This window comes from Dicentrarchus labrax, unplaced genomic scaffold (assembly GCF_905237075.1).
Source record: "Dicentrarchus labrax unplaced genomic scaffold, dlabrax2021, whole genome shotgun sequence".
In the NCBI taxonomy this organism is placed as follows: Eukaryota; Metazoa; Chordata; class Actinopteri; family Moronidae; genus Dicentrarchus; species Dicentrarchus labrax.
This window is the reverse complement of record NW_026136702.1, coordinates 13,832,470-13,848,451: the sequence shown is the minus strand read 5'-3', so window position 1 is coordinate 13,848,451 and position 15,982 is coordinate 13,832,470. Positions and strand designations below refer to the sequence as shown.

The 15,982-nt window shown below is 38.5% G+C and overlaps 1 protein-coding gene across 1 annotated transcript; it reads left to right on the top strand.

The window, feature by feature from the left end:
* The first annotated feature begins 10,971 nt into the window (after positions 1-10,971).
* On the top strand, positions 10,972-15,982 carry LOC127350693 (indoleamine 2,3-dioxygenase 2-like). The gene is made up of 10 exons (XM_051377528.1): positions 10,972-11,164; positions 11,955-12,050; positions 12,187-12,306; positions 13,356-13,474; positions 13,653-13,667; positions 13,788-13,887; positions 14,005-14,122; positions 14,238-14,289; positions 14,813-14,961; positions 15,134-15,982. Exons 1-10 carry the CDS (start codon positions 11,075-11,077, stop codon positions 15,538-15,540), a joined length of 1,266 nt encoding a protein of 421 aa, XP_051233488.1. The 5' UTR covers positions 10,972-11,074; the 3' UTR covers positions 15,541-15,982.

Here is a 15,982-nt window from a genome sequence, read left to right as displayed (position 1 = left end):
AAATGAATATTCGCTTTTTCCTCACATTTCACATTTAATCAAAATTATTATTCTTGCTTTCCTTGTGTTACTGAATTATTTTCTGCATCAGAAAAAACATAAAAGGAACAGTTCACCTAAACTCATTTTTACAATCTATCCAACCAGATACTTTTCCTTTGCTTTGCTGCAGTAAAGGTGCTCACATGAATGCTTAAATGCTTAAATTATGTTGTGAGCTTTTTCTTATATCTGCCTGGATAAAGACAAACAGAACAATTTAGTAGAAAAGCAAAACCTGTTAAGTTAAGTCTGGGGATTATCATGTGTGACGCTGTCACTAAATTTGGAAAGATGCATTACTGTTGCAGATGTAATCTTTTGCTGTAACACCACAGACCAGATGACACTGAGTACATTGTTATAAGGAGATATATATCTTCAAATTTAAGCAAATAAAATCAAAACCATCTGGATGAACAAATAAGGCTCAAGGTTAGACTAATTATACCTCTAAATGTGCTTTTATGTCACATTTTCCATCAAGGTCATTCAGAGATGTTTCACTCTAATAGCTCTTTGTATGCTGTGCTTTTGCATCATGTTCTGTTTATGCTGTAGTAGCTATGCACATTTTTGAAAGTCAGCCAAAAATCTTGTTGTGTGATGTTCGCTTTATCACAGCCAGCAGCCATTAGATGGAATACGTTTGAAGCACACAGAGAAAGAAACTTATTTTTCACATTGTGGATTACAATCAATGCTGCACTGTGACTTCTGGATGCATTAATCAAATACTGTTAGCACATCAGGGAGTTCATTCAAGGGCAACTATTAAGTCTGCATTTATCAGCTGTTACAGCATCTCTGACTGTCCAGATGCATTTATTATATATATAAAAGTATAAGACTTGTACCCATACGCATTTATTGTTTTCTTCTAAGCATTATTTACACATGACTTTGAGCTTTTTAGTTTTTTGCATGCAGAGCCCCCCTTTGGGCTTTCACACTTTCATTAGCAGGTTACCAAACAATATGTTAATTGGGTGGGATCATATTTTTCTTTTATTAAGGCAGACTTGCTTTTCCTGCTAGCATACCTGTGTATAAAAGATGAACTGGACTGGAGATTTGAAGGTGGGACATATTAGTATTGTGGAGATGTGTGGTGCAAGATATTCATGTGATGCAAAATAGTAGATAGCTTGAATCAGGGGCACCGCCAGGAATTTTGGGCCCCATGACAAAAAAATCTAATTGGGCCCACTCTGCGCAGCTGTTGTCACCACATCTCTAGGACCTAACTGTCCCATCAAAAGCTTTACATAACTCTAATTAAAGGCTTGCAACTGTCTTGCTTCTTGTAGTTCAATACTAGTACTAACACAATATTTACTGCTGGTGATTTGTACATGCATGCAAGTCTGCATATGGTATGCAGTTCACTATTTGATGCAAGATTAAAAGCAACCATAAAAAATGTGCGAAAGGCAATCTTTTACAGTCTCAATGTATTTTTTTGGGCCCCTGTCAGTCATGGGCCCTTGGAATTGTCCTAACTTTCCCCCCCTATATGGGACCCCTGGCTTGAATGTGTGATGCGTATACTCATTTAGGATGCTCTTTTTTAGTATAATGTAAGTTCACAACGGCCTGATGCATCACAAGGTGTGAAAGCCACTGAAAAATGCACAGATATTGTTCCACTCTATAGCTATCATGACCATAAATTACAATTACACACATTTATATCCATTAAACAACATAAAACCTTACATTTTGGTGCGGCAATAAAGAATGCAGGCTCACCGTGTAACACAGCAGTTAGTTCACACATCTTACAGCATCCCATAACTTTGTAGTGACATCCAAGATAGGAATGAGGGCATTTAAGTTAAAAATCCTCCTTTTACATACTGTAAGCAGTGGTCTAGTGTAGAACATCCTACTAATCAATGGTATCATAGTCAAGTGGTACTATGAGAAAGGTACCATGCTGATAATGCAAAGGTCAACATCTGACTGCGCATTCTAGAAAAAATGCGCAGGCATCAGGCATTGCTAATGGCACTGTCAAGAGGAATATAAACAAACACAGTTAACCTTTTCACCAGTACTTGCCTCAGTGCCCCCCCCGCCCGAGCAATGTCATGCTGATTATCCATTGAGAAATGTGTGGTAGTTCTACCCCTCTTGGTTTGAGTGGTATAGTGTGACCCTCATAATCTAAGATCTAACCCTAAATTCAGCCTCTGTGCTTTGGTTACCCTCGTGCTTTATTTAATGATCATTTTATGGTGTATATGGAAGTAGTTGCTGACTATATTACTGACCTCCTAACCCAAAATGAGCCTGAGTGCAGACTGAGATCCTCCGGTGGGTCCTTGTTAGTGCTTCTGAGGTTGAGGCTAAAAACCAGAGACCAACCTAGAGAGCAAAGAGCAACCCTTCTCTTTTAAATCTTTGTTCACTGCATTTTGATTATTTATTCAGCTTATCCAAATTATATCTGAAAATAGCTTAATGAGTAAGGTTACAGATTGCTTGTCTTTGGTTGTCCCATGGCTTGAGTCTTATATTTTCAGATTTAGCAATTATTCCTGTGTGCCAAAGCTAACTTATAGAATACACAGAGCACAGTGTACAAGACAAAACAGCATGCAGCCAAAATATACAAATCAGTTTACACACACGTTTGCAGATACCGACAAATGAGGCCGAATGAGAGATACTGTAATCTAGAACTGTGAACCTTAACCTCCCTGGAGCTTATTAGTCCATGAGCCAGGGCCCCAAATTTGGGCCATCGGTATCATCCGGGGGGACAAAGTCTTCTAGTGATTTTTGGCAAGGTATACACCCCTAGTACTAGAAAAATCACGATAGCAGTGCAGGGGTGGTAGCGAAATCAATTTTTTCAGCTCATGAAGTTACTAACCCCCTAAAATAAATGCCGTTTTTGAAATCTGGTGTATATCTGGTTTAGGCTCATGGTAGGGATATTGTCAATATTCTATAATATAGTGCTTGGTATCGTTGGAAAGGGGACCTTTTAGGCTTTCATTTAAGCCCGGTACTGAATCTGTCTGACAAACACAGAGGTCACATGACTTCTTTAAACCAGAAATAACACACATTTTCTTACAATTTCCGCCTAAAATGTATGCTTTCTTTTATCCCTGGGGCATGAAGGAACATCAGGGACACAAAACTCAACAACTTCAATACTCAAGGCACTCTGATGATTCAGAAAATGTATAATATACCCATACTATTTATTTGTGAGAGCCTTAAATTAGACTTGTGCAGCCAGCACAAGTCTTCAAAATAGAATAGAGCGAATAGAATGGACAAATAGGATGGAGCCCTATTAGTTGTAAAAGTCAATAAAGAAACAGGTTGTAAAGTGAATATATTTAATCTAAGACTGGTTTGTATGTTGATATCCATTATTTTATTATCTAATCATCATCATTTTCCATGTTGTCCTCGTCTTCATCTGAACTTTCTACACAGGTCGCCTGGTTTTCACACTCTGTCAGTTTACACATGCCTGTGCACCTGAGGCCATTTGCAAGACACATACATCGTAGGAGTGAACATTTTTTTGTGCAGTTGCAGGCGAGTAGATCCAGGAGAGCTTCAAGTGCTTGCTGGCCTTCCATCTAGTGCAGCACCAACTGTTCACCTTCCTCCTCTGTCTCCATCTTCCATCCTCTTCCAACAGGGCTTGGCACTTGTGGGTCCTTTTCTAAACATCTTCTCCAAATACCAGCCTGATAGTTAGCTTGCAGTGTGTGTTGTCTCCAGTGTTGGGAAAGTTTTGTGTCCCTGATGTTCCTTCATGCCCCAGGGATAAAAGAAATCATACAGTTTAGCCGGAAATTGTGAGAAAATGTGTGTTATTTCTGGTTTAAAGAAGTCATGTGACCTCTGTGTTTGTCAGACAGATTCAGTACCGGGCTTAAATGAAAGCCTAAAAGATCCTCTTTCCAACGATACCAAGCACTATATTATAGAATATTGACAATATCCCTACCATGAACCAGATATACACCAGATTTCAAAAACGGCATTTATCTTAGGGGGTTAGTAACTTCATGAGCTGAAAAAAGTGATTTCGCTACCACCCCTGCACTGCTATCGTGATTTTTCTGGTACTAGGGGTGTATACCTTGCCAAAACAATGATAGCATTTGTCCCCCCGATGATACAGATCAACCCCCCTGGCTCATGGACTATATCTGGGTTGTTCTCACCCTGTCTTGACTCATAAATAATTTACTTGGGTCAAATATCAGTATTAATTTTTCTAACTGTGCTCTCGTCCTTTCCAAATATTGAAATGGCACAGTCTTTATTTAATTCATTCAGTGGTTACTCCACACTTTCTTGTTATACCAGTAGCAGCAGTGTCAGACTTCATACTGTGACTGACTGCTTCCAGGAGTGCCCTCAGCTCTGGGCTCTCTGACAGTTCAGTTAAAATATGGTTATAGTTCAAGAGGGACAGAAAGGGGAGGCCCTCTGTGTCTGTCCCAGCGTCAGTTTTGTACTAATACAGAAAGGCATCCTGCTCTAGTGCAGAATGAATACCACACGCCAACTCATCCTCTGCTTTGACTTAATAACCGTCCGTTTGCAAGGCTGCAGCAAGTGGGTGTTGTTGAAAGTAATGGAGGGGGTGGTTTAGAGGGTATGTGTGTGTGTGTATGAGTGTGTGTACATTCTTGTCTGGTGAAATGTGGAAACTGAAATTACAAAGACAGATGACGAGAACTACAAATGGTTGGGTTCTTTATCCAAAACGTTAAATCTTTGTTTTCTTTCTCTGTTGACATGTCTCATATGTTAGAGGCATGACCAGGAGCAGAATGGATTCAGTACTTGTCTTATGTGACAACTTCAGGAGATATACTTGGTACAGTGGACATACGACATACAACGTCTCTTTGTTCAACAGAGTCATAGTTTAGATAGAAAGACACAGCATGCATATTAACACTAGTTTTAAGGTTCTACTACAAAATAATCTCAGTTAATAATATGGTTTGAATAATAGTACAAGAACATTCTTTATGTCTAATGAATGCTTTGCCTAGAGCTTTAAATTATTCAAGAAAGATTATATTTTAAAAGAATACATTATTGATACAGTACATAAGTCTATATTTTATTCGTTATATAATTAAAAAGAGATAGAGCACAGAAGCTCTGCTGTTGCAGTGAATGATACATATTCAGGTTCTGAATTGACAATTTGCTAACCCCCTCCCATAAGATCATCAATTAATGCAAATATCAAAACCAGGAACTGAATAAATTACTTATCTTAAAAAATGTTTGCTGCAAACTAGACATACTGAGTGTCAGGATCCCACAGTTTTCCCGTTTTTCCTGCTGATGCCTCAAGTCTGTTTCCGCTTTTGCCTCAGTTTTTCGAAAAGTTAGTTCTGGGTTCTTTACCCTGTTGGCAGTACATCCCACCAAACAGCAGCTTTTAGTTATTTTTCTGTGGAGAGATCAATTGTTTTCCCCTCCATTGTGGGTGGGACTTAAATATGCTCTGTCTCCCCAGGCATAATACATCAAACAGTATCTTGTTACAAAGTACAAATGCTTGCTCATCAAAGGTATAAGAATAAATGACAAAATACAAAATAATATGATAAAATCTATTTAAATAGAATTCAAGTAATTAGAAAATTCAAAAAGACATTATCACATTTTAAGCATGTACTTGCCTTAATATGGGTCTGACCATAACACCCCCACACTGTAAAGATAAGCTCTGCTAATTTCACATATTTGAAGTGGTCAATCTGAATATCTTGGAAGTGGGAGGCTGCGAATTCAGGGGTGCATGGTGGGTGGTTTCTGTCTGTCAAAGCGATCCAGTGACTGACTAAGTGAACAGCCAGCTAAAAATATAACTTGGGGACTGAACATTTAGGCCACGGTAATGCACTAATTCTTTCAGGTGACAATAAGACGCATTTGCGTTGAAATCTCCAACATTACAATGGAAAGAGTGCAAAACACACAACAAAAAAGCAGCGGATATGGTGAGGCGGGGGTCTTCTCCATTGCTGCCCTCTCCCTATGTGATAAGTCTTTGATCCCATTATGATGTCATCGTAAGGGGTTGGTGAAGCCTATAGGCACTGGAAATGATGAACTGGAGGTGAAAGGGAGGAGGGTCGCAATGCAGCAGACAGCAACAACATGATTGGCTGGAGGAGATTGTGGCTAAATCTGATTGGATTAACTGAAAGAGTAAACGACCATAGCTGATTAGAAAGGAGAGTGAGAGAACTGTGAATTATTGAGGCATAATGACATGGTCTTCTTGCTTTTTGTTTATACATCGATCAGCCCCATACCAACAAACTGTGATCCAGTGTGTGTTCTGACACCTTTCTATCAGAACCAGCATTCACTTTTTTTTAGTAATTTGAGCTACAGTAGTTTGTCTGTTGGATTGGACTACATGGGGCAGCCTCCACTTCCCCGGAGCCTCAGTGAGCCTTGGACGCCCGTGACCCTGTCTCCGGTTCACTGGTTTTACTTCCTTGGACCACCTTTGATGGGTACTGACCACTGCAGACTGGGAACACCCCACAAGAGCTGCAGTTTTGGAGATGCTCTGACCCAGTCGTCTAGCCATCACAATTCAGCCCTTGTCAAAGTTGCTCAAATCCTCACGCTGACCATTTCTCCTGCTTCTACTTTCAACTTGAAGACAAAATAGTCACATGCTGCCTAATATATCCCAGTACCTTTTAAAGTGCTATATATATGTTTTTTTTCTTCTGCCCAGTAAAATACAAATGACAAAATAAGTAATTATTTAAGTAATTAATTACATGTTTTAAATAGATTAAATTGAAATACTGCCCATCTCTGAGCTCAATTATATGAACTAAATTATACAAAATGGTATGCTATTGCAAATACAAAATCCTGACTGACTTGGTTCATTATAGTTATTACAGTCTATTCCACATACAGTAAGATTTTTTGACATCTTAAGTATAATGCATTTCCTGAACAAAACCCAGTTTAGCCCTAATTAGGCGTTGCTCTGCATGCTAAAAAGGTTGAGCACTAAATCTCAAGCTCTCATAGGCTTTCTTAAAATATAGTGGTCTTGAAAACCTACCCAATTATTACATGCAGCTTTGGAGTTTGATGGGTTACTAGAAAACTTGTTTATGTCCAAAAAGCATCAGCTAGTTTTTTTTTTGTTAATTAGCCCCAGTGCAATAAAGTATGGTACAGAACTTTCACTACCTACTTTCACATAAAATGGTTAAAGCCAAGTGAAGCAGTGTGTAGGAGTGAGTTGCTGTGAATTTGACTTTGTTATTAGTCCAACTGTGGGTAAATAAAAACTGGAATTAAGCAACATTTGAAAAGGTCCCCCCGAGGAAAGGGCTGTCAGACTTAAACAGGCTTATGCTTAACACTTGGATAGCACATCATTTGACACATTTCATAGAGAACATTTAGACAAGTCCTTAACCTTAGTTTCATTGCTTAGCTTGCCTACAGCCAGGATGACTGCATATGGGGAATTATTTTGAATGAATTACAAATAAGGCAATTTGCAAAACTCGCCACATGAGATGACAAAGCCGAAGACCTTTTATACCCTGGTTAATTAAAATCAGTGGGTTACATTTAAATAAATTACGATTAATTGTAAATTTGACACAATTCCAAAGAGAAAAAATATACATTTTAATCAGACAAATACTAGATTTTGCCTACCTTAATGGCACAATGTTTTTTTAATTGAACTAAAGGCAGAAGTGTTCATCATTAGCAACTTAATTTTCCAAAAAAACATGTTGTATAAGTAGCATGACAGGATCAGATGCTCGTATATTGTACATGTAGATGGTGAGAAAGACCGGTAATAGTATGCATTACTTGATATTTCTTCTAAAAATGTTAATTATAGAAGATAATAACCAATTTATACTACATGTTAATATAATTCTTTTACATCCTGTAACACAACTAACACACAAAAAGGGTGCAGTTGATGTGCTAGTTGGACATCCTTCTTTTGCTTGCAGACAACATGGATGTGGGAGAGGAAAGAAAACAAGTCGGGGAGTAGCAGACAGTGAACAAGACTAAGAAATGAGAGATTGGTGAATGACACAGAGTCTACAAGAACCCCTGTTCTGAACATCGCTGCCCTTGATATCCCCCTCTCCCACCTTGACGTATAACATTGCACAGATGCTGTCCTGAAGTCACTACCAATTTATCCTCTTTTCCCATGCAGAGTAAATCTACTGTCCTGTTAGCCCCCTGTGTCTGACATTAATAATACTAATAATTGTATTTACATAGCAACTAAAACACACAGTGCTTCACATATAGTATAAAATACAAACATAAAAATACAGTATAAATACACAAACACATACTTACATGCATGATATATAGATAAAAACTAAGGCACACTACCGTAACTTGAAATTAATTTGAGCACCACAGCTTTCATTCCTCCTGCTACTCTCTCTCTTCTCCTGTCTGTTATTCCTTCTGCTTTGGATGGTTAAATGATTTGAGAGATTGCTGGCAGTGGCAGTAAAGCATGCTGACAGTGGGAGGCACAAGGGCTCGCATGATAGGTGGGGGCAGCCGATTGCTCTGCTAATGTTACTGTGATGCAGCCGTTTGACAAAGCACCTCAGATATGGGTCTCAACTCCCGACCTGATCAAAACCCAGAGAAATAACCCAACACCTCCAGATGACAAAGGACCAAGCAGCCTCTGTAGGAAGCTGGTTTACCCACTAGAAAAAATCAGGCAGTATTTTTGTATGTATGCAAAATGCATTATGGATTATAATATAATTTGCTATATGATCATAAACATACAAAAACAAGCACTTCCCATGCAATATGGTAAAAACCCCCCACAAATATTCATTTATAGTTCCTGGCAGAACAAAATATTTTAGTAGAGGAATCTGGTATTTTTCTGTCAGAATGAAAGAGAATGATGCATCGATGAAGCCTTTAGGAAATTATTTCTCCCAATGGGACGTTTCACATTGTTTGGACTAAGCTTACACTGATGTGTAATGCAAGGGAATTGGCACAACCTTCTCAAAGGCTCACATTAGGTATACAGCCTTGGTGCATTACATTACAACATTACAAATTTCACTTGGCATCTCAGATCTCAGTGTACCCCACTGGGCCTTGATTGTAGAGCTATAAGATGTGAATTTCAAACAGAGAAATCACAAAATGTGCCAGGCAGGAAGCGGAATGGAATTGTTGTGTTGATTATAAAATCCAAAACAAATGTTACTGGTGATCAAAATTCTCATTTGTTTAATTTCATGCTGTAATAATTTGTGAAAAAGTTAGTTACTGTGTTTTAGTTTTTCATATGAGCTGCATTGAGAAGGCAAAAAAGCCTTTACACACCTGGGACGTGATGATTAAACAACACGGAAATACGGAATACAGGCCTGCAAATATGTCGCATCCAAACTATTCATACCGGCAGCGATATGCAAATTTGTGACTCATTAAAATAGAAAAATAAATCCACACACACTTACCACAGACTAAGCAGGACAGGGACTTGTAAAAAAACAGCTTGCAGATCTTATGGGGGTCTCGGGGGTTTTGGAGGTCACACTGCAGCCCCAAATGGATCATGGATAGAGAGGTCACATTCACCGGGTTCATCTCTGTCCTGGGGCTCCAGTCCGTAATGATGTATTAATACGTTAAAACACCAAAGTCACATTAACAGTTCAGTCAGAGTTTTAAAAATCAATCTAATCGCACCTCTAAAGCTCAGATACAATATTTGTCTGCAATCAATGTAGTCTGTGTTGAAAGATAATATTTGTGCTTCTTGGAAACATATCAAAGAACACATCAGAAACAAAGATAGCTGACTAGAGTCACAAATGAAACATGGAAGAGATTGAAATCCTGCAAGATTACAAGTAACAAAATGCTAGTTGGTTCAAAATGTGTTTCTTTTTTGCTTCAAGGAGTGTGGTAGACAAATAAATTAATTACAGTAAAGGATGCAGACATGACTTGAAGCATTCCAGCAATTGTGGTGTTTAGACCCTGTAATGGTAATTTTTAAGAACTTATACAATCCTTTGACCTGGTCATTGTAAAACCATATATACATATAACCTTTAGCCTTTAGTTTCTAACAACACTCTATGTCCAAGTAAACAGCAGGATGTTGAGCCTTTACTAAGAAGCCCAGGACATTATCATTGCACCCCACTATCTGTCTGTTTACTGTCCCAGAACTAAGGAATGTGTAACTGTGTTAGAGTGACCACTGTTAATGAGCTGGAAGGACGGGGTTTGACTGTCTGAGGTATTTGGGTTAAGTTAGCAAACTCTGATTTAACTATTAGCTATCCCATCTTGCTGTGGAGCCCAGTGATATTATATACCTGCATATTAAAACAATATCTAACTCTTATATATGTAAACAAAGTTGGTGTGTCAAATAATTTTGTTGCAGAGTAACAACATAAATGTGATGATTTATGCATGTGCAGAAGGCATGGTGAGGTGAAAGAAACAATTCAAAATCCACAAATACTTTTTTTTTTCTGATGTTACATAACATATTTGAGAGTCAAAATGTTTTTCAGCATAAGCAGTTTTGTTCAATAATTCAGTGATTCATTGAGTTTATAACAGACAGCAGTTGTTGTCTGTAGTATGAAGTCTTATTCCTATTTGTCTCAGTAACCAGCAGAATGTGTGCAAATACAATCTTAATATTGCAGCAGCTATTTTTTTCAGTTTGTTTCATCAACTGCCAAAAATGGGAAGAATTCCTTTATATTGCCTACTGTACAAAACAAGAAATTCAAGCTTCCAGTGAACTTGAAATTGCAGTACCAAGAATCTGATTGGCTATTTGTTGAGAGTGTGAAAAAAAGGGGATGTGACAAAGGTAGTAAAATAAGGCTCAGAGCAAAATTGACAGTTGATATCTGTGTATCAGAAGCACAGAGTGATTCTCCTCTCAAAGCCAAACTACTGCAGTAGAGTATACAAGGCAGAGCATATGGAGCCTAACAGCAGAGAAACACTGCAGGCAGACTTTGATACATTTGATATTTCTGAAGAGCTTGGATTTCTACTTGAAGAGCCACTGGTAAGTTTCCTCTTTTCTTTTCTAACAGACATTCCCTAACTGTATAGTTCCTTGTGTATTGAAAATAGATCTGAAAAGAATGGAAGATGTCGTAACAAGGCTCTACATACTGAACAGACAGAGACATTTTTGTTTACCTTTGATGAATATTTTCTCTTTATTTATTGCCTTTGTTTAAGTAGTTAGTCAGCAGTCCCTCTGCCCTGAAACAGATTAGTAGATTTGTTTTTGAGGAAGGTTATTGATCCAGTGAAAGTCTATCTCTTCGAGTTTCTATTGAGCCATTCACATGACTGAGCCTGCTCCCTGTCCAGCACTATACATTACACAGTTCATTACTCTTCAAGGAATCACAGATTCTTTTATGTATTAGTAGACATTTGGTAGAAATAAAACAGTACATGTGGTCTCTTACAGTCTCTTATGAAAATGATGGATTTGCAAATGTTGCAAAACTTACATATCAACATTAACGTTATTTAAAAAAATGTAAGCTGAAGAATTAAACATTGGCATTAAGCACAGCCTACTTGTCTGTTTATACAGGGATTTCCCATCTGGGCATCCCCTGTTTTCTGTTTAGCTAAACTTCTCAGTTTTCTACTGCCTCCTTGTTGAAATTGCTTTCTCTCTCTGATTGATAGCCTCACTCATTCCCTGACATGCAGGTCAGGCACCATAGCAAACATGAGCTGATGATGTTACTGATTACACTCTACATGAAAATCCCCCATGCAAAAAAACAATCAAAAATCAATGGGCAAGTCATTTTATTCTTATTATCATCTAGAGTAACCTTCCAGACTATTATCGGGTGTGGATGGACCTGGCAAATAATCTCACACATCTGATAGAATCATGTAAACTACGGGATCTGGTTCATAAGGTGAGAATGAGCAAAGCCTTTTGAATGCAAATAAGTGCAATCAGAGTTGAGAACCCGTGCATGTAAATGTGGACATACATTGTTCACTGTTCCTGAAAATGGTAATATAAAAATAGAAAATCTGATCACAATACAGATGCCGGTCTTGAGTCCCCATCTCTTGAGTAACCATCGGGAGCTCAGGCTGGCCCACCTAGCCCTGGGATTCATCAGCATGGGATATGTATGGCAGGAAGGACAACACGCACCTGCTCAGGTAAAACCCAACAGTGCAATGGAACAAGGGATTGTAAAAAATTATGAAGATGTATATATGTATGCTAGCGTCTCTGTGAGACTGCAGGTTCTGTGTTTGACCATTAACAAAAGTAATGGAAAAAGTTACATTTTGACCTCATGATGGAGTCCCAGGATCACCAAAGTCATTAGGATACATCTAGGGATGGGAATCAAGAACCAGTTCCAGCTGGGAACCAATTCCAAATTGTCCAGTCCAACGGAATTGTATCCTCCGTGCTAATCTATTACTTTTATCGATGCTGGCATGTTTTTCTGACAGCTGCGTAACAATAATGTCAAACTCATGCGTCTACGCTGCTGGAAACTTGCAACAAGAAGGAAACATGGTGAGGGGAAGAAACAGTCCACAGCTTTGCTTCATTTCACGAAAAGAGATGACAACAGTGCCAGCTGTAATGTCTGTAAAATGATTCTGATGATGCCATGTATTTGAAACTCTGCCACTACTTCCCAACCAAGCAGCACGTCTATTACTGAGGGTAAATATCATATGTTATAATAACATTAGCCCCACGGTGAGGCAGCTGTGGCAGATTTTTTCTTTAACTAAGAAAACTTAAATGAAAACAAATACTGTACAAATGTTCTCTCATTTGATCTATTTTAGATGATGGTATAAAGACTGTCATGCATCCTTGCATCCTACTCTGTTTCTGTTCACATCCAAAGATAATACAACAGTTAAAATATTATCAATTCCCATCCCAGATGCTCAGATATTTAACAGGTAAGTGATAACTTGTGACCAACTAGTGGTTCATGAGGAACAGTCAGGGGAATCAACAAATTCAGTAGCATTCATCCTCTGGGCAACAAAATTTCATGACAATTCATATAGTAGTTGTTGAGATATTGCAGTCTGGACCAAAGTGGTGGACTGGCTGAAAGTGGTTGAAAGACAGCCATTGCCAACCCCGGAGACATGCCGCGCTAGCTAAAACTCTCTGAAATCTCAGCAAGGCAGCACTACTGGCCTGAAACTGTACTATTATGGTTGTTTGACAGATTCTCCCCAAATCTTTGGCCTGGCCCTATTGGCTAGTGTCTCGTAGGCTCGGCCTTCCACCCATCCTGACTTATGCAGACTCAGTTTTAGCCAACTGGAAACTGAAGGATCCAACAGGGTGAGTAATGTTGTTGTTTTTTTACCTTATTTGATGTCCATTATCCACATACTGTCCTTTATTATAATAGTAAACAATACAATAAAAATGTACAGTATGTCTAAACTCACCCACATAAAAAAGTATTTCTTTCACCAATGAAAACACTTGTCTCTCTTTTCTTTCATTTTCATTTTAGGGATATGGAAATTGAGTGAGTAGAACAAGTTATTCACTCACGTCTCATTTGCACTTTCACATGATTTTTGCAGTCACACAGTCATGTGATGTCCAGCTCATATAGTTTTAAAACATTACTTTCTTTCGAAAATAGGAACATGGACTTGATATTTTCCTTTCCTGGTGGTGAGAGTTGCAGGGGATTTTTCATAGTGTCATTGTTGGTCGAGATGGCTGCCAGTTCAGGCATAACGGTTAGTATTGGCCGCTCTTCCTCTTTTTCATGTTAACTCTTTCTGAACCTCAGCCTGATGATGCTGTCTGTCCATCTTCCTTTTCTTGTGTCCCATCCACATACTGTGTGTGTCCAGGGGGCTCTGGAGGTGATGCGTGCTATGAAAATCTTGGACCTCATCGGCATACAAAAAGGTCTCGCCAAAGTAACTCAGTCTTTGAAGAAGATGAAGGAAACTTTCAAACTCATGCATAGTAAGTTTGAATTAAACCTAGCCCAATCTGAATGTAATCAATTTACATGCTGAGCCTTTTATGAAAGCAGGGAAATTCAAAGTAATTAAAATAACTGAATTTGTTCTCTTTCCAGATCATGTGGATCCAACTGCGTTTCATGGAACATTGAGAATTTTTGTTTCAGGGTGAGTTTTCCTGCATACTGAAGGTATTAATTATTTTAATAAAACAGAAGGGACGAAATTCCCTTCTGTTTTTACTTACTTACTTTTCTGCTGCCCTGTAGGTCTAACTGGATAACATGTAGAATGATACCATGTATTTCTGTGTATCTGTGGTTGTTTATGGTTTTCTTAAATCATCCAAGATGGCGCCGTGGATGGCTGCCTTGGTACTGCGCTCTCTGGTACTTTTTTATGTTAGTGTTTATTCGTTTAGTTTGCCTGTAAATAATTTATTCTTCCTATAAATTATATATTATCATTGTTTAAATACACAGTTTAAATCTATGCCTGCTATACATGCTGTATATACTGTTATGTTCCCTAACTTCATGTAGGCTATGTAAAGTAACCTACTAGATAAAAAAAATATTTTTGCACTCTCCACCATTGCACTATTGATTGGAGTCAAATTCCTTGTATGTGTACACATACCTGGCCAATAAATGATTCTGATTATAGTACATGTATGTATGTGATGTTTTAGGTGGCGAGACAACCCCATGCTTCCAAGGGGGCTGCTGTATGAAGGTGTGAGCAATGAGCCAATTTTGTTATCAGGTGGAAGTGCAGCCCAGAGTTCAGCCATTCAGTGCTTTGATGCTTTGCTGTGCATCCAGCATGAGGATGAGACAGGTAAAGATACATTTCCTTCAACCTTTGACCCCCTCAGATGCTTCCCAAGAATGAATCACGCTGTTTGTGCAGTAGGTTGATTGCTCTGACAGAAAATGTCTCCAGGAAAGGTTGTTATTTCCTTTCTTTCAAAGTCTCTTTTCTGTTCTCTTCATTGATTCACCCTATCTAGGAGCCTTCCTGACACGCATGAGGGATTACATGCCTCCTGCCCACCGTCAGCTGATAGAAACTCTGTCTGTCTGTCCATCTCTGCGAGACTTCATCCTGTCCCAAGCCAGCTCTGATCTTTGCCAAGCCTACAACTCCTGTGTCTCAGCACTGGTGGATTTACGGAACTACCACCTCAATACTGTGACCAAGTATGTCATTGTACCTGGTAATCAAGCTCGCGCCATGGGCTGCCCGCTCAGAGGTGTGGGCACTGCGCTGAACAAAACAGGGACTGGCGGATCCAGCATAATGGTCTTCCTCAAGAGTGTTCGTAACACCACCCAAAAACCACTGATTTTAGAAAAGCCATTTGCGTCAAGAGAACCAGAAGCTGTACATGTTATCCAGAACCAGAAATGGCAATGAAACGCTCAATTTCTGATTAAATTAGAGGAACTCTAGGGGACCTTTTTTCCCCTGATGTTTTTAGCTGACAATAACCACTGCCATACTTCGCAAGCCCATTTCTGCCAGGGTAAAAAAATTAAAAGTTGACTTACTATTTCAAACAAAAAGTCAAAAATTTTCAAATATGTCTTCCATACTACACAGTCCTTGACATCCCTAAATTAACTGCACTTTACTATGACTTTATATAATTCTGTGAAATGATTGTAAAAAAACCTTTACAGACCATGCTACAGAGATTGTCTATGTTCAGTATTGCATTTTATTTATTCTGGTTATATATGTACCCCAAACTACATCTGTACACCCTTGAATTTTAGTATTATTTTTGAGATAAATGACTTCAATAACATTTTGAAAATATTTTATTCAGTATTGATAAATAAATATTCTTATCTTA